At 32.3% G+C, this 24170-nt stretch overlaps 1 protein-coding gene across 1 annotated transcript in view; it reads left to right on the top strand.

The window, feature by feature from the left end:
* LOC127698957 (uncharacterized) overlaps positions 1 to 14433 on the top strand; it is a 33992-nt gene extending 19559 nt beyond the window's left edge. Inside the window, exons 7-13 of the mRNA XM_052202737.1 lie at positions 1380 to 1449; positions 4221 to 4332; positions 6815 to 6869; positions 8057 to 8217; positions 10563 to 10684; positions 12117 to 12263; positions 14022 to 14433. Of these exons, the coding sequence (XP_052058697.1) occupies positions 1380 to 1449; positions 4221 to 4332; positions 6815 to 6869; positions 8057 to 8217; positions 10563 to 10684; positions 12117 to 12263; positions 14022 to 14179 (825 nt within the window). The 3' untranslated portion in view covers positions 14180 to 14433. The remainder of the gene's footprint in view (positions 1 to 1379; positions 1450 to 4220; positions 4333 to 6814; positions 6870 to 8056; positions 8218 to 10562; positions 10685 to 12116; positions 12264 to 14021) is intronic.
* The last annotated feature ends 9737 nt before the right edge of the window (positions 14434 to 24170 follow it).

Here is a 24170-nt window from a genome sequence, read left to right as displayed (position 1 = left end):
TTTTACTGTTGAGCCAGTAGGAAATTTGAAAATAATTTGAGAAATTGTTTACTAGTTTGGATCAATAGCAACTTATAGGTTCTCTTAGATCCTTGGCAAATAGTTATTCTTTCATTAGCATATACAAATCAAATCAAATCAATTTTTCAAAAATGAGGAGACTTTTTCTGGTTTGTACATAGAAAACAAAAAGGTTCCTGAGTCATTAAGACATACATAAAACAAGGCTTCCAAGTGAGTTATGAAGAATATTTTGGGTCTCTCGTTATTTACTCTACTCCGAATAGAATTTAAGCAATTGGGTATTATATGTTAGTCTTGTACAGGCATTACTAATCATGTTACAAGTGCATTCCAATCATTCTCTTATCCTTTCCAAATATTTGGGGGAAAAACCTTGTTTAAAGAAAATAAAGGTGTTCGAAATTTGAATTTGAACTATGAAAGAAATTTTACTTAAGTCCCTTTTAGCAGTTTAAAAGATCATAAACCAAATGATTCCACTTCTGCCAGAACTCAGCTTCACTTAACTTATGTTAAAAAACAAAATTGTATCAATAAGTTTCAATTTATTGTCTCGCTTTGACGGAGTCACGTCCGCGGTGGCGTCAACAATGTATTAGTTTGTGATTAGGTCTAGTTTATGGTAAACCAGTAGTGGTAGGTCAATGATATTTGGTATGCAGTTGTATTAGCATTAGCACATCTCATTTCCATGGAGATTATTTGACCCGCCCCCTCAGTCATGGTCTATTGACTTTGAAGCTTTTGCTTAGTTTTCATGTATTAGTTTGTGATAAGGTCAGTTTAAGGGGAACCATTGGTGGTAGGTCACTCATAATTGGTATGCAGTTGTATAAGCATAAGCAAATCTCATTTCCATGGAGAATAATTGGTCCTTACCCCTCAGTCATGGTCTATTGACTTTGAAACTTTTGCTTAGTTTACATGTATTAGTTTGTGATTAGGTCAGTTTAAGATGAACCACGTATGTTAAGTCAATAATATTTGGTATGCAAATGTATTGGCATTTGCAAGTTTCATTTCCATGGAGATTATATAACCCCACCCCCTCATTATGGTTCATTGACTTTGAAACTTTTACATAGTTTACAAATTAATGTTTGTGTTTAGGTTTGTTTAAAGGGAACGACTTATAAAAAGTCAATGGTATTTAGTATGCAGTTGTATTAGCATTGGCACATCTCATTTCCATGGAGATTGTTTAGCCCTGTACCTTCAGTCATGGTTCATTGACTTTGAATAGTTGCATAACTTACATGTTAAAGTATTGCTATTTTAATTCCAACATTTGCATTATCAAAATAACAAATAGGCGAGACATATCTCTGTATTAACAGTTTATCTTTATATTTCAGGATTCTCTTGGATCACTAGTCAACCTAGAATCACTCAACTTATCATATAATCAAATATATACATTACCAGGTAAGACAATGAAGTTTTTAATCAGTTACTCAAAAGTGTCTTTGATTTTAATTTACTGTAAACCAATTTATTTTTGCACATACTTTATTCATGTTTTGCCCTTCCTAGCTGACTTCAGGGCAATTTATTTTTGCAGATACATTATTCATGTTTAGCCTCTTATAGATAACTTCAGGGCAATTAATTTCTGCAGATACTTTATTCATGTTTAGTCACTTCTAGATGACTTCAGGACAATTTATTTTTGCAGATACTTTATTCAAGTTTAGCCTTTTCTAGCTGACTTCAGGGAATTTTATTTTTGCAGATACTTTATTCAAGTTTAGCCCTTTCTAGATGACTTCAGGAAAAAAAAATTTTGCAGATACTTTATTTATGTTAAGCCCTTTCTAGCTGACTTCAGGGCAATTCTTTTTTGCAGATACTCCATTCATGTTTAGCCCTCTCTAGCTGACTTTAGGGCAATTTGTTTTTGCAGATACTTCATTCATGTTGCTGAGTTATGGTCAATTTATTTTAGCAGATACTGTATTCCTAGCTGACTTCAGGGCAATTTATTTTTGCAATTTTCTGTCTTTGTTGATGTATTCATATTAAAGAATTAGAAGTTTGAAATATTCTTTACAATTTATTTTATGAATAATTTTTGATCACCAGAGTTGTGTGAATAAATTGCTTGCAAAAATAAATTGGGGTTATACCGGTACATCAGTGAAACAGCAATCCAACATCACAATAAAACCAAAATTGTATTTTATGGTCAATAATAGTTTTGCCAAAGTATTCATTAACAGAGAATAACAAATGAATTAAAAATCATTTACATTAGACAAATGTCTTTACCAATAATTAAACTCAAACTTGCAAGTCTACACAAGCCATACAGACCAAATCGTGAATGAAAAAAGAACAAACAATATGTAATCTGAGACAAACATGGATGAGGTTCATGACTTTTAGTTGTGAAATGCATGTAAGCATGTGAAATGGTTAAACTAGTTTGATGATAACTAAATTCTCCTCATTTTTAACATTATCTTGATCAGTGGAATAACAAAAAACACAGAGAAAATAAGAACTGAGAAATCTTTTTAACTAAAAAAAAGACAACAGAAAAAATGCAACTACAAGTGAATATAAAACTGCATAATAATGTTCATAGTAACTGAAAGCTAGCTTGGAGTATTTAATCTGCTAATATAGAAAGCATGCTTTCTTGCACTCATTTATCAGCTGCTGTACTACAAAGTAGATTTGATATAGCAAGTTTATGAACAGTACAGAATAATAAGTTAGTGCAAAGCCTTGAGTAAACTTATATACAAGGAGTATATTGAATAGCAAATACTCCTACCTTTGTTCTTTCAACCATTTGTTCCATCAGAAACAGATGACTTCTTTTACAGTATGTTCATTACAGTTATGGTCAGTTTAGAGCTTCTCTATGTTGACTTGTACCATTCAGGTATTATGCCCATTACTAAGAAGAAAATCAACATAAGTGATTGCTTCCAGAAGATAACACTATTGTACCATGAATTCCCTTGTCATTTGGAAAACTGAAAAAAACAGTGTCTGGAAAGAAGCTTTTGTTAGCTTTCTATGGAAGTGTTGATATTTTATGACACAACTTATAAACATAAAATAAATATAATAGATAAGGACAATTTTATACATCACATCTTATAGATAGTAGGAGTTGTACTGTTTTATAAAATTAACCTAAGCAGAATTGATTAAATTAAATCGAAGTTTCATAGTTTGTTGGAACTTAAGTGGCTGTTATTCAATGGAATTTCTGACATGTTGTAAAATCTTGTTCAACTTTCAAGTGTTTGTATAAAGTTAGGACTATGACTGGCCAATTGTTCCCTTGGTGATTGTTTGGTTTTTATGCCCCACCTAGGGGCATTATGTTTTTCGGTCTATGCGTCCGTTCGTCCGTCCGTCTGTCCGTCTGTCCCGCTTCAGGTTAAAGTTTTTGGTCAAGGTAGTTTTTGATGAAGTTGAAGTCCAATCAACTTGAAACTTAGTACACATGTTCCCTATGATATGATCTTTCTAATTTTAATGCCAAATTAGAGTTTTGATCCCAATTTCAAGGTCCACTGAACATAGAAAATGATAGTGTGAGTGGGGCATCCGTGTACTATGGACACATTCTTGTTTTGTATGTCCTCTGTACCTGACTTGTATATATGAAAATAAGAAGATGTGGTATGATTGCCAATGAGACATCTCATTACCAGAGACCAAATGACAGAAGTTAACAACTATAGTCACCATATGGCCTTCAACATTGAGCAAAAACCACACTGCATACTAGGCTGTAAAAGGCTTTGAAATGACAAATGTAAAACAATTCAAATGAGGAAACTAACAGCCTGATTTATGTACATCATGTTGGTTATTTTTTCAATGTACATTGATTTTTAATTCATTTGTTATTCTCTGTTAATGAAGATAATTTACTAAGAAAAATTAAATCTGATAAAGTGTTACTAGAATATTTACATCAAATAAATGAAGTTTTTATTATTGCGAACTTAAAACTGATGCCTTTTAGTCATTAATAAAAACAGCGCAATTGTTTCTGAATTTGCAGTATTCAAAAACAATTTAATTGTTTATTTTCAGATACAATAAACTCAAATACTTCAACCTAAATATATGTGTAATTCTTGAAGGATTGTGTTGGCAACTTTTTTGTTCAAAATATAAATACACGAAATATTTACTAACTAGTTATCCTAAATAAATCTTGTTTTCAGATACTATCTGTTCCTTGCAAAATTTAAAAGTGCTTAAAGCTGACCATAATAACATGGAAGATATACCAAAGTGTATTGGTCAGCTACATTGTCTTGTTAAATTGTATTTAGAGTAAGTAATTTTATAAATTTTTTAAGCTTAACAATTGTGATTGCTAACAGTATCATACAATATTTTTATTGTGGTTGTGAAATTAAAGGGTCAAATATGCTTCAAAACGTTATTTCTTCTATAAAGTTATGAGATATACATGAAGGAGACAGCAATCCAGCTATATATGCAGTTAAAATTAAGAAGCTGCCTTAAGTTATGATGAAAACTTATAAAATATGTATTTATCTGATATTTTGGACCAAGTCTTCTCTAAATCTGTCTGCATTTAAACTGGTTCTGATCAGTTAGATAAATTTTGGTAAACCTCATGTTGATTAAATTTGTCTATTGTAATTTCCAACCATATCCTTCTGGAAAATGGCACTCTGCATTTTCAATAAAATTGTTAGAGACATAGATTCTACAACATTGACTACAATATCTATCTAAAGTTTGAAAATTTTACTATTTTAAGGGATACATATCTTAATCTGTGATTTGGTAAAAATCTATATTTATCTGAATAATCTATAATGAATGTTGCATTTTCCCTTTTTAGCTCACCTGGCCCATAGGGCCAAGTGAGCTTTTCTCATCACTTGTCGTCCGTCGTCGTCGGCGTCCGTTGTCGTTAACTTTTACAAAAATCTTCTCCTCTGAAACTACTTGACCAAATTAAACCAAACTTAGCCACAATCATCATTGGGGTATCTAGTTTAAAAAATGTGTCCGGTGACCCGACCAACCAACCAAGATGGGCGCCATGGCTAAAAATAGAACATAGGGGTAAAATGTAGATTTTGGCTTATATCTCTGAAACCAAAGCATTTAGAGCAAATCTGACTGGGGTAAAATTGTTAATCAGGTCAAGATCTATCTGCCCTGAAATTTTCAGATGAATCGGACAACCCGTTGTTGGGTTGCTGCCCCTGAATTGGTTATTTTAAGGAAATTTTGCCATTTTTGGTTATTACCTTGAATATTATTATAGATAGAGATAAACTGTAAACAGCAATAATGTTCAGCAAAGTAAGATCTACAAATAAGTCAACATGACCAAAATGGTCAGTTGACCCCTTAAGGAGTTATTGCCCTTTATAGTCAATTTTTAACCATTTTTCGTAAATTTTAGTAATCTTTTACAAAAATCTTCTCCTCTGAAACTACTAAGACAAATTTAACCAAACTTGTCCACAATCATCATTAGGGTATCTAGTTTAAAAAATGTGTCCGGTGACCCGACCAACCAACCAAGATGGGCGCCATGGCTAAAAATAGAACATAGGGGTAAAATGTAGATTTTGGCTTATATCTCTGAAACCAAAGCATTTAGAGCAAATCTGACTGGGGTAAAATTGTTAATCAGGTCAAGATCTATCTGCCCTGAAATTTTCAGATGAATCGGACAACCCGTTGTTGGGTTGCTGCCCCTGAATTGGTAATTTTAAGAAAATTTTGCAGCTTTTGGTTATTATCTTGAATATTATTATAGATAGAGATAAACTGTAAACAGCAATAATGTACAGCAAAGTAAGATCTACAAATAAGTCAACATGACCAAAATTGTCAATTGACCCCTTAAGGAGTTATTGCCCTTTACAGTCAACTTTTTACAATTTTCATAAATTTTGTAAATTTTTGTAAATTTTTACAAAATATTTTCCACTGTAACTACTGGGGCCAAGTTCATTATAGATAGAGATAATTGTAAGCAGCAAGAATGTTCAGTAAAGTAAGATCTACAAACACATCACCATCACTAAAACACAATTTTGTCATGAATCCATCTGTGTCCTTTGCTTAATATGCACATAGACCAAGGTGAGCGACACAGGCTCTTTAGAGCCTCTAGTATTAATTTATCTACCTCCTATATGCCGATTGCATTTTTCAAATTGAAATCATATTTTTGAGTTACTTCAAACAATATTTTTGTAACAACAGCAATAACTCATATAACATCTTGTTTTAGGGGCTTTTGTTGAATGACCAAACCTAAAGATTTAGAATCCCAAACTCCAAAATTTGTTAAACCATAAAATTTGTACCCTTAAAATATTATCAATCAACAGTAGAATACAAAAAAGAATTCATATATGTTCTCTTTCAAGAATAAAAAATGGAAGCATTTTCCATGAATTGATTAGTAATGATGTTAACATGTGTAAAAAATGATGATTGAATACAGAATGTTAAGGAATCCAACAAGGCAAACACATTAATTTGAATATATTCTTATGAAGATATTGTATAATTACAAGAACTGTAAATTCAGAAATTAATGTGTGCATTTATTATTGTGAATCTTTGACCTCAGGCAAAAATGAGAAATCTAATAATTCTGATTGCAATATTTTATGAATGAAAATCATTACTGAAATTATGAATGAAGTTTTTATTATTGCGAACTTAAAATTGATGCCTTTTAGTCATTAATAAAAACAGCGCAATTATTTCTGAATTTGCAGTATTCAAAAACAATTTAATTGTTTATTTTCAGATACAATAAACTCAAATACTTCAACCTAAAGCGTTCCTCACTTGGACATCTTGAGGTAAAGTTGATCATTAATATATATTTAAACAAATTAACATATGTTATAGAATAGAGAAAAGAAACGGGTAATGTGTCAAAGAGACAACAACCTGACCAAAGAACAGAAAACAGCTTAAGGCCATCAATGGGTCGTCAATGGGTCTACAAAAATGTGGCAGGATTAAACTTATTTTGTGAGATCTCAACCCTCTCCTATACCTCTAGCCAATTTGGAATAAACAAACACACAGCAAAACGCACAGTAAAACTCAGTTTAAAAGAAGTCTGAGTCCGATGTAACAGAAGAAACTAAGCAAAATGACAATGATAAACATAAATTAACAAAGGACTACTAGCAGTTACTGACTTGCCAGCTCCACACTTCAATTAAACTATGTATTGTTTGTTTGCTTCAAAGAATGTTACAGATGCGCATGTATATGTATGATAATGATTTAGTTTTCAAAATCAAATGTAGGTCTGCGTTACCTACTTTTTACGCCTGAATGACTTCTTTTTTCTAGAATTTTATTAAAATTCAAATCTTTAGTTTTGAAATATCTAATTTAAAAAAGGAATGATGTCCTCAAAATGACAACTTTCTGCTTTCTCGTCAGCCCTTTGTTAATAGCTGACATTTGATGTTTTAGCAGTTGAGTGGTTCCAGATCACATATGAGTTTTTATCTGGTTGACCTACATTTCAACTTTTTACAGCAAATAGATTAAGAAAATTTCATGAAAGTAATGGTTTTCTCCACTGTTCTTTTATCTCTGTTGATATTGAGCACATATAAATTTCTGTTTGACAAAATGTTCCTAGGAATGTTTGACCAACTTTTGACATAATTATGACCATTTGACTTATGAATTTCATGCTATACATGTACATCTTGTATATTTGTTAGCAGGTATTAGGATAATGTCTAAAAACTGCTTGATAAGGCTTACCGGTAAAACAGGGAAATTCTGCCCTAATTTCTTATGAACAATGTTTTTCAATTGGTAAACTGCATTTTGGTGCTCAGATGGTAGCAAATAACACCAACCTGGTAAATTTGGCACTGTTTAGTAAGTGATTTGGGATCCTTTGCACTTCTAAGTTCTTGTGGATCTTTTTTTTTAAGTGTTATTATACAGCTGAAGGAACTTAATACCATAAATAAAATATTGTATGCCTTAGAACATGGATAAATTCATATTTCAGATTTTGGTGCTACATAATAACCCTGTTTCTAGTCTCCCTGATGAAATCAGAAATATGATACATCTTCATGAATTAGATGTCTCATCATGTGATCTACACAACATTCCAAAGGGTATTTGTTATTGTCCGAATTTGGAGACACTAAATTTGTCAAACAATTAGTGAGTACAAATAGTAATGTTTATGCTGTATTGACCTTAAAATTGTACAAATATTTAAAACATGTAACAAATTAGATAGTTCCAATCCTACATTAAATAAAAAAGTATTGGACCACCCATGTGTGTGTCATACTTATTGTATCTATATGATAATTGAATAATACCTGTTAAACTTTTGAAAGTAATGTACAACATTGTTTACAAACAATTACAGTTTTGAGAAACAGAACTAAAGTATCAAGAATTCTGCCTCCTCTGGAACTACTATGGTCAAATCTTTTTAGGAATGATGATTTGGGGTCCCTCCACTAGAGATTCTCTTGCTGAAGGTTGGGGATATGTTTAGAACATAAAAGCCACATGTCTTCCTGTGAATCCTACGAATCATTTGAACTATCACATTTTGTCTTTAACTCTAAATTTACACGAATAACCTTATAACCAAATTTGCAAAAGGAAGTCCTTAATGTAAAATTTTTTTTTTATCCTAATCAGGCTAAATCATAGATGGTGTAGGCAATTGTTCAGTTTTGAATTTTTTTCCCTCTGAAACTAGAATGTTGATAAATTCTTCATATTGTCCACAGTTGTGTAAAAATTCTGCTAAACAATTGTGACAGAGTTCTAAACCTAGTAGATAATTTAATTTACATGGAATTTGTCTAAATGACTTTGAAACTTTTACATAGTTTACATGTTAAAGTTTGTGATTAGGTCAGATTAAGCTGAACCCCTAATGTCAAGTCAATGCTATTTGGTATGCAGTTGTATTTACATTTACACATCTCATTTCCATAGAGATTGTATAGCCCTGCCCCCTCATCATGGTTTATTTGATTGAAACTTTTGCAGTTAACATGTTAAAGTCTGCGTTTAAGTCTGTTTAAAGGGAAACACTTAGGATAAGTCAATTGGTATGCAGTTTCAAAGCATTGACATTTCTCATTTCCTTTGAGGCTACTTGGCCTTGCGCCCTAAGTCATGGTCTATTGACTGAACGTTTTGCATAGTTTACTTTTTAAAGTTTATGATAACGTCAGTTTAAGGGGAACCACTAAGGGGTAGGTCAATGATATCTGGTTCATTGACATAGTATGTTTGCAATTTGTTTTTATACGACCACAAAAAATTTTGGGGTCGTATAATGCTATCATGTGCTCATCGTCCGAAGACATTTGGTTTCCGGACAATAACTTTAGTTTAAGTGTATGGATCTCTATAAAATTTAACAAAAGGTTCAATACCACAAAAGGAAGGTTGGGATTGTTTTTGGGGGGATGGTCCCAATCGTTTAGGAATTAGGGGCCAAAACAAGCATTTTTCTAGTTTCAGGACAATAACTTGTGTTTAAGTATTGTGATTGCTCTGAAATTGTACCACAAGGTTCAATACCACAAGTAGAAGGTTGGGATTCATTTTGGGGGTAGTTGCCCAAACCGTCCAGGAAATTAGGGGCCAAAAAGGTTCTAAAACAAGAATTTTTTTAAAATTTAATGCAATAACTTGTGTTTAAGTGTATGGATTTATCCTAAATTGTACCACATTTTACAAATAGAAAAATTCTTCAAATGTTTTTTTTTTTTTTTATAAAAAGGGGGGGGGAGGCAAAACAATTTTTTTTGAGGGGGGGGGGGGGGGGGGCAATTTTTTTTGAGGGGGGGGGGGGGCAATTTTTTTTCCCTCAAGATTTAAGAAATTGTCAATTTCCAAAGAAAAATTGGTGGTCACAATTTATTTTGCTTATTCTTTGTATATAGTCTGAAAACAGATTTACTAAGTATTGCGCAACAGCACAGTGTATTGCACAAAAGCAAGAAATCTTCAATTGAATATAAATTAAAATCATATAACCAATTTCAAGTTCTTTGACTACATTTATTCTGTGTCAGAAACCTATAATGTGTCAAATATTTAATTACAATCCAATTTCAGACCTGTATCAAGCTTGAATATTGTGTACATTTTTGCCCTTACTATTCAGGGTTGGACCTCTGCGGTTGTATCCAGCTGTGCTAGGCAAAGCAGTTTATTGTGAATTTAAATAGTCTCAAATATGTGAAACTTGGATCTTCCCTTATATAGATATATCAATATATCAAGAAAATGAGAAGCTCGCGAAGTTGGCTAGAAAGAACTTAACGCGAAATAAAGTATGCACGAAAATAAATTGGTTTAAAGCATATAGTACTGTGAATTTACTTGCATCTTTAAAATAAACTGTTGACACAGAAATAAGTCTCGCCTGTATGTAATTTTGATAACACATGTATAATACAAATGTTGAAATTAAAATTTCAATACTTTAACAACCTATCAATATGAAATCTTAAAAATTTAAATTTCAGCTTGTCTGTGCTACCTGTTGAAATAGGACGGCTTCCCAGTTTAAAGAATCTACAACTCAATAATAACAAACTACAGTACCTTCCATCTACATTAAAAGTTGATAGATATGACAGTATCTCAGGTAAAAAATGTGTATTTTTTCTGCACATCATTGCTCTGAATTAGCCTTCATTAGATACACTTGAGCTAGTAGTTTGGAAAATCAAATGAATTTATAAAACAATTTTACAAAAACCAAAAAGGACCAAACTTTTACAGCCAAATCCAGTTAAGATCTGTTAGAGTGTGATGGAAGTGAACTTGCTATAAGTTGGTACTCAACAAACCTCAGACTGTAAATATAGAAATGCAATATATTTATATTTATAGTTTTAATCTTCAACAACTGACATTAATGTCCTTTTGGTGTATACGTAATTATAGTAAATAACCAGGAAATATTGAATGTGAAATTTAATTAGGGCCCCGCTGAATGGCATGTCGCCCTATAGTGATCAGTCTGTCCGTCCGTAACAAATTGTGTCCGCTCTGTATCTAGAGAACCGTTATAATTTCATACTTTATACTTGACATGTATATTAACCAACACCAGAGGGTGTGTCATAATGTTTGTACAACTTCCTAGGTCAAAGGTCAAGGTCAAAAACTTTGGTTTCAGTTGACAACCCCATGTCCTATGGTAAAGATCGTGTCTGCTCTATATCTTGAGAACCGTTATATTTTCAAAGTTTATACTTGACATGTATATTAACCAACACCAGAGGGTGTGTCATAATGTATGTACACCTTCCTAGGTCAAAGGTCAAGGTAAAAACTTTGGTTTCAGTTAACAACCCCCATGTCCTATGGAAAAGATCGTGTCCGCTCCATATCTTGAGAACCGTTATGATTTCAAAGTTTATACTTGACATGTATATTAACCAGTCATATGGTATGTACAACTTCCTAGGTCAAAAACTTTGGTTTCAGTTGACAACCCCATGTCCTATGGTAACGATCGTGTCCGCTCTATATCTTGAGAACGGTTATGATTTCAAAGTTTATACTTGACATGTATATTAACCAGTCATAATGTATGTACAACTTCCTAGGTCAAAGGTCAAGGTAAAAAACTTTTGTTTCAGTTGACAACTCCATGTCCTATGGTAAAGATCATGTCCGCTCTATATCTTGAAAACCATTATGATATTAAAGTTTATACTTGACATGTATATTAACCAACACCAGAGGGTGTGTCATAATGTATGTACAACTTCCTAGGTCAAAAACTTTGGTTTCAGTTGACAACCCCTTGTCCTATGGTAAAGATACAAATTTTTTACAACATGTTATTCACAGTGGGGCCCACAGAGATGGCTCCGATCTCAATGATGTTTAGTTGATTCGCTCTTCATTTTGTTGTATTATTGCTTAATAACACAACTTTCCAATGTACCAGTATATTAAGCATAAACTACAATTTAGAAAATAACCAGGACAAAACTTTAATCTCTGTGGTGAAATCAATAGATCTTGTAAATGGATCGTCTCTCAAGACAGGTCTTATTTTTCAGTTTCAGATAATCCATTCCTCTTAGAAGACAGTGTGATTGAAGTACATACTCCAAATAATCTATTCCCATCATTGCTGGAGAAGGCTTTAAGATTCATATGTAACCATGGGAACTACAAAATTGATATTCTCCCACAAACATTACAAGGTTAGTAAATAATATTTATTAAGATAGAGCAGTACTAGAATTCATGACATGTTTAAATTTATCTTATTTCTAACTTAAGAAAAAAAAAAGGAAATATCCTTGCCTCCCAGTTTTATAAGCATAAGAAAAACATGGATGTTGCCATACTTGCAGTAGGGGATATGCATCTTTTTTCTGTATCATCCTAAAGAACTGACTGGATTTCTGGGAAATTATCACATCAAAATATGGACTTTTCAATATCTACCGGTATTCACAGGGGCAGATCCAGGATTTTGGAAAGGGGGGCCAATTATGTTAAGTTAAAAAAATTTTGGACCTTTTTTTGGCTAAAAAACATAAAATAAGTGTAAAATGCACTTTTTAAACGGTTCCTGACGTGAGGCATGTATATTTTATACTAGTAGTTAAAGGTTGGACATTTTTGATGCCGTATTATCCCCATTAATTGTCTATTATAAAATGATTGGATCCAAACGGCTATGTACTAATATATTTGATGTGGGACTTGTCAGTAAAAAATGGACATGGAAAATACTCGTTTGTTGTATGTTTAGTTAGCATAACTTCACAGATTTCTTGTTGTAAACAAGATATACGCCGGGCTATTCAATGACATTTACAATACGACTGACACGAGTTATTAACTTAAAAAAGACAAACAAGCAATTTTTATCCAAATGTTTGGTTGAAATGTTTCACCCAACAAGGGAAGTGAGGGGTTCCAAATCAACCAAAGGCTACGAATGAGTCTGAAATGACAACGAATTTATGAATGACGGTCGACAAGTGGCGACATAAAGGCCACACTCAGCAGGCAGGTTGCAGTCAGGCCTTGAAAAAAGTATTCAAAATATCAGTTCGGCGAAACAGACATTCCAGTTAGATATGGGATTTACATGCAAACCCCCGGCCCCAAAAAAATTACGCCCGTTTTTTATTCATCATGTTCATTTAATGCTAAATAATTCTGTTGGAAATTTTTGTTTCTAATAGCAAAATAGTGGACAAGATTATTGTTTTCAATCTTGATACGGCCAGAAGTTTTGTTTAAGGCAAAAATCAGGGTCAGAATTTTTTCTCTCAAATATCTCAGACTGTCCCCTCAAATCAAATGGTCCGTACCTTAGACTTTAAATCTATCTATAGCTTACTAACTGAGGATCATTATTCAGCTATGTTATTAATAGGCTGGGGCATGTGAGGTTAAACATGTTTTCGAAGGTAAATAATACTGCTGTGGAATTTTTTTTTCATGAGAGTGTAATAGAGTATTACTTTCTGTTTGGTGGAATTGTGAAATAGAAGTCAATACGTTCTTGCTCAATCCTTTGTCGCTTTGAAGGTGTCATGCTTATCATCCTCAGCCTAAGCAATGTGTTACCGAAATTTGAATTTCTGAGTGACGTTTTTTTCGACGCACTGGTCAACTCCACCGTAGTGAATCACATGACTTTGACATAATCAGTAATATATTACAGTAAATACGAGCGAAAAATATCTTTATAAGTAAAGAATTGTCGCATAAAAATGAAATACACGGGAAATGGCAAAGTTCACGAAGTCTAGTCTGATTAATCATTTAAAAAAAAAAAAAAAAAAAGTGCAAGCAAAAGGGGGGCGGGGGGGGGGGGATACGCCCTCTACACCCCCCTCTGGATCCGCCACTGATTCAAACTGGGGACCTAGGGGTTATAAACTTGTAAAATTCACTTACTTCGTATTTCTCATTTACTTTATTGTTCATTTTCATTTCAGATATAATGACAGAAATAAATACATGTACAGGATGTGGTCAGATATTTTTGACATATTACAAGTCTACAATAGAATTACGACAGACAACACAAGGAACCATTCCATTTTACTCACAGATATGCTCACCACACAATACACAAATGTGTAATCAAACGTAACATTCCAAAGTAAATCTATTGAAAATTACCAAAATGTATTATTTAGCTTTAAACAGGTTGTGTTTAATTTATCACTTACAAGTTCAACAGAAAAAAAAAATCACCTATATGGCTTAATTTATCAGTTAAGAAAGCACTATACAAAAAAAATTCAGTTATAAATTGTATATTTGAATTAAGTATTATACATTGGGTACTTATTTTTGTGAGTAAAAGGTCAGCCTTGAATTTTAGTGGTTAACAAAAACTTTTTAAAGCCTTTTTTCAACTTTTTAGATTAGAGGTTGCATAAAATGTAGCCTTGAAAGGAAAAATTGTGGAAAACTTTAAAATAGATTAGCCGAAAAACAGTATACACATAATCTATATATTTATAGAAATTGACAAGGCCAATACATATGCCTGGTTGTGAAAAAATTATTCAAATCTGAGGAGTAATGCATATCTTCAACAGAGGTGTGAACATTCTGTAAGTGATAAAACTGAAACAAGAAAGTTCTGTTAACCCTTTACTCATAATGTGGGTTTGAAAAACAAGAGGCTGAAAGTAGCCTTATTGTGGAACCGGAATATTTAAAACTTCTTTATTTTTGTTTTTTTAATCATTTTTGTCGAGCCTTCGACTTTTGTCGAAAAAGCGAGACATAGCGATCCTACATTCCGGTGGCGGCGGCGGCGTCCACAAATATTCACTCTGTGGTTAAAGTTTTTGAAATTTTAATAACTTTCTTAAACTACCCTGGATTTCTACCAAACTTGGACAGAAGCTTGTTTATGATCATAAGATAATATTCAAAAGTAAATTTTGTAAAAAAAAAATTCCATTTTTTCCGTATTTTACTTATAAATGGTTTTTCTGCCAGGAAACATTACATTCACTCTGTGGTTAAAGTTTTTGAAATTTTAATAACTTTCTTAAACTATCCTGGATTTGTACCAAACTTGGAAAGAAGTTTGTTTGTGATCATAAGATAGTTTCCAGGAGTAAATTTTGTAAAAAAAAAATTCCATTTTTTTCGTATTTTACTTATAAATGGACTTAGTTTTTCTGCCAGTTAACATTACATTCACTCTGTGGTTAAAGTTTTTGAAATTTTAACAACTTTCTTAAACTATCCTGGATTTGTACTAAACTTGGACAGAAGCTTGTTTATGATTAAAAGCTAGTATCTAAAAGGAAATTTTGTTAAAATTTTGTTCCATTTTTTCCGTATTTTACTTATAAATGGACTTAGTTTTTCTTCCAGTTAACATTACATAACAGTCTGCAGTTTAAGTTTTTATTTTAAAACATTTATTAGATTCATAAACTATCCTGGATTTTTACCAAACTTGGACAGAAGCTACTTACAATCAAAAGATAGTATAGAGAGGAATATTTTTGTCGAGCCTGCGACTTTTGTCGCAGAAAGCTCGACATAGGGATAGCGATCCGGCGGCGGCGGCTACGGCGGCAGCGGCGGCGGCGTTAGCTAACTTCTTAAAAGCTTTATATTTTAGAAGATGGAAGACCTGGATGCTTCATACTTTGTATATGGATGCCTCATGTTACGAAGTTTCCGTCAGTCACATGTCCAATCTCCTTGACCTCATTTTCATGGTTCAGTGACTACTTGAAAAAAAAAGTTCAGATTTTTTGTAATGTTAAATTCTCTCTTATTATAAGTAATAGGATAACTATATTTGGTATGTGCGTACCTTGCAAGGTCCTCATGCCCGTCAGACAGTTTTCACTTGACCTCGACCTCATTTCATGGATCAGTGAACAAGGTTAAGTTTTCGTGGTCAAGTCCATATCTCAGATACTATAAGCAATAGGTCTAGTATATTCGGTGTATGGAAGGACTGTAAGGTGTACATGTCCAACTGGCAGGTGTCATCCGACCTTGACCTCATTTTCATGGTTCAGTGGTTATAGTTAAGTTTTTGTGTTTTGGTCTGTTTTTCTTATACTGTATGCAATAGGTCTACTATATTTGGTGTATGGAATGATTGTAAGGTGTACATGTCTAGCTGGCAGGTGTCATCTGACCTTGACCTCATTTTCATGGTTCAGTGGTCAAAGTTAAGTTTTTGAGTTTTGGTCTTTTTTTCTAATACTGCATGCAATAGGTCAGCTATATTTGGTTTATGGAATGATTGTAAGGTGTACATGTCTAGCTGGCAGGTGTCATCTTACCTTGACCTCATTTTCATGGTTCAGTGGTCAAAGTTAAGTTTTTGAGTTTTGGTCTTTTTTTCTAATACTATATGCAATAGTTCAACTATATTTGGTGTATGCTGGGAACAGTATATCTAACGGGAAATGAATCTGATACGCTTTTCAGTATAAAATTGATAAACTCTCGGACTCCCCGAGACTTCCCGAGATTTACGGATTTTGGTAGCGTCTGACTGAAAAACTATCAGAACTGCTCAACAAATAAACCACATAACTCTAATTGTAAATAAATACAAGTTTTATCATTTAGTAGATATATTTTGTCATATAAAATTACCAAAATAAGTTTGATTTATTTGATGTGAAGTGTTTTATAATAGTTTGGGAATTTGTAAATCATCGCGGCAATGGCCGCCATTTTTTTATTACCTGGTTTGCATTCTGCACAATTCTGTGATGAAATGCTTGCGATTTTAACAAATTTGAAGTGACAGAATACAAGTTTGATACGCTAGCATCACTATAAAACTAGTTTGAATGACATTTTATTGATAATATCAGAAATTATTAGGATAATAGCGAGTCCGTTTTTAACACATGTCCGTTTCTGTATCGTATCTTTATTAACTATGGCACGACGATAAAATCGACTACAATCAGGTAGTGTCAAGTCCCGTCAATATATATGTTCCTGGTGTATGGAAATATTTTATGATCTATATGTCAGTCACGAAGGTTTTATTTGACCTTGACCTCATTTTCAAGGTTCATTGCTCAGTGTTAAGTTTTTGTGTTTTGGTCTGTTTTTCTTAAACTATAAGCAATAGGTCAACTATATTTGTTGTATGGAAGAATTGTTAGCTGTACATGCCTGCCTAGCATGGTTCATCTGACCTTGACCTCATTTTCATGGTTCATTGGTCAATGTTTAGTTTACTTGGTTAATGTTAAGTTTATGTGACAGTTGTAATAAAGCTTTATATTTAGGACTATCAACATAATATCAATGATTAGTAAAGAAGGCGAGACATTTCAGCGTGTGCACTCTTGTTATTAATTTTTTTCCTCATTTTTGTTGAGCCTGTGATTAACAGCAAAAGTAGGCGAGACACTGGGTTCCGCGGAACCCTTACGAATTTTTTTATTATTTAGGGTACATCATAAAAATATATGTATGAAGGATATTAACATAATTGATATATGAATGTTGTTTGAATCTGTTTGATTTGTTAATTTAATGTATTTTCAATTATCTGTGATATATTGTGTATTGCTTTTATTTATACAAGAAAACACTAAATATGCCTATTGGCAAGTTTTTTAGTGTTTATTTTATGTTCTTGGATTTGAATTTGTATATCTAAATGTATTTGGGCATTTTATTTTTTAATCAAAATGTTATGTGTGTCTTAAAGGCCAGTTTCAATTTGAAACATTTCCCTTTTAATGTCAAAATTTTAGGAATTTTTATTTGGTAATTAATCAAGACTTTACATTTAACATTTTATAACTTTTATTTACATCAAACCATTGATGGAAAATTCCAAGGATTTTCAATGCAGTTATACCACATGAATTTAGCTCATCTGGCCCACAGGGCCATGTGAGCTTTTCTCATCACTTGGCATCTGTGGTCCGTCTTCATCCCTCAACTTTTACATAAAACTGATCCTCTGAAAATACTAGACCAATTTTAACCAAACTTAGCCAAAATCATTAATGGGGAATCTAGTTTTCAAAAATGTATCTGATGACCCTGCCTGCCAACCAACATGGTAGACATGGCTTAAAATAAAACATATGGTTTAAATTAAAGTTTTGTCTATTATCTTGAAAACCGCTATCTTAAATGGCAAATTTTACCAAATTTTTCATTCTTGCCTATCATCTTAAAAATTATAATAGATAGTCAGAAACTTTAGATATCAAAACTGGTCAGCAAGACAAGATTTACAAATAAGTCAACATGACCAAAATTGGTCAATCAACTACTTATTTAAGTTATTGCCCTTTAATCACATATTTGACCAACTTTTTACACTTTTGCTTATTATCTTGAAAACTATAATACAAATATAGAACCTTTAAAAAGCAAATATGATTAGCAAGACAAGATCTGCAACTAGGTCAGCACAGATGAAATTGTCAGTTGTCTTATTATAGAAGTAATTGCCCTTAAATGACAAGTTTTTTTTTTCCCTTTTTATTGTTTTGGCCAAAAAGTATAGAAGATAAGATGATAAATAGAAATATGATCAGCAATATAAGTTCAACAAAAAGATATTTTGTCATGAATTATATGCTAGTCTACAATGTTTGAGAGTGTCCATCTTTGAAGATATAAATAGACCTAGGTGAGCTACACAGGTTCTTTAGAACCTCTAGTTATCTTAATAGATAATTCAAATTTATGCCTTAATACAAGGTTAAAAACAGGTTTTTTTCTGACTAATTTTATGCGTAACCTATATATCTTCACCTGATTATCAAAAAACTACATCTCTAAAATGTTAAAATGTTACTGTTTAAATTAAGGATTTTCTGAAGTAATTTTACATGCTCTTCAAAATATCATAAACATCCCCAAATTTGAGCAAATTGCCTGAGAATTATAAATCACTTCATATCAATTTGAGTTACAAATGTATTTAATTTCTGTATAATGATAACCAAGCTTTCTTTATGAAAACTATAAGAAATAATTTTACCAATCAGATTCAGTTCCACATACTTGATAGTAATATTTTTTTTAAATCTTTCAGATTACCCATTTATATACCACCTATCCTAAGCAAAAGCATCTCATAAATCCATGACAACACTTTTTTTGATATTATTAACTTTTTGAGTACACAGATTGTGAACAGCATTTGGAGATATATCCAGTGTATATCAAATAGATGGTTGTATGTAGAAATACATATCATAATGACATTTAATAGTGGGTGGGAGATTTAGAAGGATATTTGAGATTTGCCTTTCTCCGTGTGTCTTTAAGTTACTTAGCTGATGTGAGCTAATGTGAGGGTTTTACACTATCCAATGTAAAATTTTTAATTAGTTATATTCAGGAACAAGCGTGAATGAATAACACTGATATTTTGTAGGCTGTTGCAATAGCATCTAAATATTTTCAATAATACTAGAAGATCTCATCCTTTTAAAGCTAGGCTTCTCATAATAAGCATTCAATGTTTTTTCTTATCAGGCAAGTTTAAACAGTATATCCCTAATGATATCCACCAATATACATGTATGCAACATCACATAGTTTACAAGATGGCAATTTTAAATTAATTTTGATGAGCAGACTATAGGAGAAATATCCCCCTTTCCTTAGATTTGCTTCTCACTTATGTCTTTTAGTTATTGTTTTTTTTTAAGTGACTCATTTTGTTTATGTGCATAGTCAATTAAGTTGATATACAAATATCTAATATATTATCTACAATTTCTGCATTAAAATTAGTATTTTATTACATCCTAGTTTTATGGATGGCTATGGTATATACTAAACAGAGCTGTTACTTGATTTCATACTACAATGTGTTTTTTGAATAACCTTCAACCATGACCAATATTTAAGGAGGCAAATTATATAAAATATTGAAAAGTTTCAAACTCAATAGAGCCTTAATGTGTCACTATGAATGACAAAAAGTATGTTAAATGTTTGTCACAATTCATGAAATGAAAACGCTCTGTTTAATGTTGTGGTATTGGCTATAAGGCGAAGTTTATGTAATTCAGGAGTATTATAGTTTTTTATGATATTTTTTATGCATTTAGAACTTGTTTTGAAAAAATGATACATGTAGCATTTTTACTTCCAGAGTTACAATCAATCAATTATATTAGATAGGTGTATACTTGTATAGAATGCATGAAAAAATGTCTGTAAAAATGCATTTTTGTCACTTTTTTAATTGTGATTTCTAGAAATTCCATCCTCAGAATATTTGATGCTATTGCTGTAAACATTTATGTAAGAATGAATTGAAAATGATGGTGTGGGGGTTATCAACATCATGTTTGCTGTCTTAATAAATTAAGTTAAAGTGATGTATACAAAAAAATGAAAAAACTGCAATTTTGCAGTGTGATGCCATCACATTAGGCTCATTTTGTCCTTTTGACATTTTTTCATCTACATAGATAAGTCAAACTACTAAATGAATCTGATTACTCTGTTAATTGATTGTTTTACAGGAAGAATAAATACTACATATATCATTTCTTGATATTCATATGCAGTAAAAATAATAAATACTGCCCAAATATGTTGACCTTATGTGCTATGTTAGTTGTTCTTATATTGCTTTATCTTGGGTTGTATCAAAAATTCTTAGAATGTGTCTTTTATAAAAATATTTAAAGCAGAAAACTTTATACTGAATAAGTTTTACTTTCAAAATTACTCATTTAAGCTAAATGCATGGCATACAAAAGGCCTTGCTTGCCCCATTGAACTTGCTCTTTTACAATGACTTCATACTGGCAAATAAAAAAAAAAGTTATGAAATAGCTTGAGTTTTAAAATTGTAACAATTTTACAGTAAAAGATACATTTTCACAGAAACTCATTGGTTTGGACAATTTAAAAAAAAAAGGATCTTTATACATTTTATTTCTGTATTGACAAAAAATAAACTTGTGCAATATCAACATTGTTATTTGTCACTCTTATCATATTGCTTATTTCAAATATTTTCACCCAAACTTCTACAAGTGTTAACAATTTTCATTATACTTATTATCCAATTTTAACTTCATGCAGGCTGTCAGGTATTACAACATTTACTCCCACAACCCTAACCTATGAGGACATCCTGAAAAATAATAGGTCAGTACAATATTACTTTGGTAAAGTAAAGATTGAGACTAAACCTTATGCTAAAATACTTGATTTCAGCTTTCCTTTATGAACTTTCCCTTCCTATGTAGCAACATTCGTGCAGTACCTGGGTGCAAAATATATATCTAACAGTTGATAAGATATTCCACAGCTTGTGTTTCCTATTGTGATTTTCCTAATGAATGTTGCTGCTTAAAAGGAAGCTATTGAACCAAAGGTTATAATGGTAAAGTGAAGTCATCCCTTTGAAACATTTTCAAATGATTATAGTTTTTATGCCCATGCAACTGAAAGTTGGGGGGGGGGGGGGGGGGGGCATATTGTTTTACCCCTGTCCGTCCTTCTGTCCCATTATGGGTATATAGTTATTCCAGAAACTCCTCCTACAGTTTGAATGCTAGGAAGTTTTAACTTTGCTGGCTGTTTGTACATATATGGAAGGTGTGCATGTGGTCAGGGTTTTGATTTTTATTGATTTTGCTCTTTTGGGAGATAGTTGAACATAGTCATTTTTGGAGTATATACTTGCATAAGAGGTGCATAGCGTTTCAGGATAACTCCTCCTACCAGTTTGAATGCTAGGAATTTTTCACTTTGCTGGCTGCTTGTATATATATATTGAAGATGTGCATGTGGTCAGGTTTTTGATTTTTATTGATATTTACTGTTTTGGGAGATAGCTGAACTTTTGTCATTTTTTGGAGTATTTACATGCATAAGAGGTGCCATAGAGTTTCCAGATAATTCCTCCTACAGTTGAATGCTAGGAAGTTTTCACTTTGCTGGCCATTTGTACATATATTGAAGATGTGCATGTGGTCAGGGTTTTGATTTTTATTAATATTTGCTCTTTTGGGAGATAGTTGAACTTTGTCATTTTTGGAGTATATACTTGCATAAGAGGTGCATAGCTTTTCCAGATAACTCCTCCTTCAGTGAACCATAGACCTATGTGCTCCCATGCTCAACTTTTTGTGTATTTTAAAATAACACTTTGCATCTGTGGGGGCTTCATTTGTGTCTCCCAGACACAATAATATCCCAAAGAAAGTCCTACATTGACTTTGTTATAATACAGTCACTTCAGAGTGAGTGCTGGGGCTTTACTTTGTCTAGTTTCAGACTGTTATAGTATATCTGTGAAACAGATGACCATGTATAAGTTCCAACTGTTGTATCCACAATGCCACTCTCTTTTCCTAGTTAGTGACTTCACCAAATAGACTAATAACTGAATTTGTATTTGCCATGAGCAACAGGGCAGGTGCCACATGTGGAGCAGAATCTGCTCACCTTTTTAGGGCATCTGAGATCGTCCACAATTTTTGGTTAACTTGGATTTGTGTTGCTTGTATTTGCATATTCATTTTCACCTGAAGAAATATATATCATCTGAACAATATTAATTTCAGTATCAAACAACTGTTTTATAAAGTAGTTACAAGTACATTAATACTTGCAAGAGTTTAGAAATAAGGGTAGAAAACTCCTATAAGAAGTCACAACACTACTGGATGGGATTACATGTGAGCAAGATAGCAAACACACAACACAACATGAGTGCACATGTTGAAATGTCTCACTTTTTTACTTATTAAATTTATGTTAAACGTCTGTAATATGAAGGTTTTATTAAAACTTAACATTATCAATGTTCTATGAAAATGAAGTAACCAACAGATGAACCCTACCAGACAGACATGTACACCTTACACTCATTCCATACACCAAATATAGTTGACCTATTGCTAATAGTATCTGATAAACTTGACAAAATTACGAAAAACTTATCATTGACCAGTGAACCATGAAATTGAGGTCAAGGCAAAATGAATCCTGCCAGTCAGACATGTACACCTTATAATCATTCCTTACACCAAATATAGTTGACCTAATGCTTATAGTTTATGAGATATGGACTTGACCACGTTACTTTAACCTTGATCACTGATCCATGAAATGAGGTAGAGGTAAAGCGAACCCTACCTGACAGACATGTAGACATTGCAAGGAACCCATAAACCAAATATAATTATCCTATTACTCATTATAATGTCAAAACTGATTCTTTTTTAAGCAGTCACTGAACCATGAAAATGAGGTCAAGGACAATGAACATATGACAGACAGAAACTTTATAATATAGGGTATCTGTATACAAGGTATGAAGCATCCAGATCTTCTACCTTCTGAAATATCAAGCTTTAAACAAATAGTTTACATCTTCACAGTTGCTGCCTCAGGATTGTAATCCCTATGTCTAGCATTCTGGTACTTTTCATCGCAGGACAAACAAATATTATCATAAGGTCTTCAACAATACAGAATTGTCTTATCCTGAATCTGCAGTCATTTGCCACAGAATTAAAAAAACAAAATAAACAATCTATCATTCATACCAAGTGACAAGATCTACATGTTAAAAAAAGACAACCAATTAATCAATTAAAGAACTTTTAAGACTCATAACTCCTTCAAAAGTCAACAGATAAAAAAAGTTCATGTGGATATGCAAATCTACATAGTATTTCCTTGTTATCTACAAAGTTTCTTGAAATTCTGTTGTGTAGTTTCAGAGGAGTTTCGATGGCAATCTGTTGCAGAAGTATATTTAGGCCAAAATTCTAAGTTCAAAGGGGCATAACTCCAAGAAAAAAACACTGAGCATTGACACTACGTTACCATAAGTAATCACCCAAAGTTAATCAATTGTTAAGAAAAGACAACTAATGGCTTCTGAACTACCAGAATTAAATTCTTTAGCTTTTAGTGTAGTGTTTTGTGGACTGCCATTTTGTCCTGTTTTCTTTCTGTCACAGTATTGTCTCTGTGTTTGATATGTGCTTTTTTAATATTTCCACTTACTCAAAATAATAAAAAAAAAATACCTAGTAAAAATTATAAAATCACTTTGCCAATTATGATTTCATGCTTTCAACAATGATTCAAAGTATTAGAAAGATTCTATTTCATAA

The sequence above is a fragment of the Mytilus californianus genome, unplaced genomic scaffold (assembly GCF_021869535.1).
Source record: "Mytilus californianus isolate M0D057914Y unplaced genomic scaffold, xbMytCali1.0.p SCAF_4, whole genome shotgun sequence".
Taxonomy (NCBI): Eukaryota; Metazoa; Mollusca; class Bivalvia; order Mytilida; family Mytilidae; genus Mytilus; species Mytilus californianus.
Note: the sequence above shows the minus strand (reverse complement) of the source record. Positions and strands in the feature narration are given on the sequence as shown.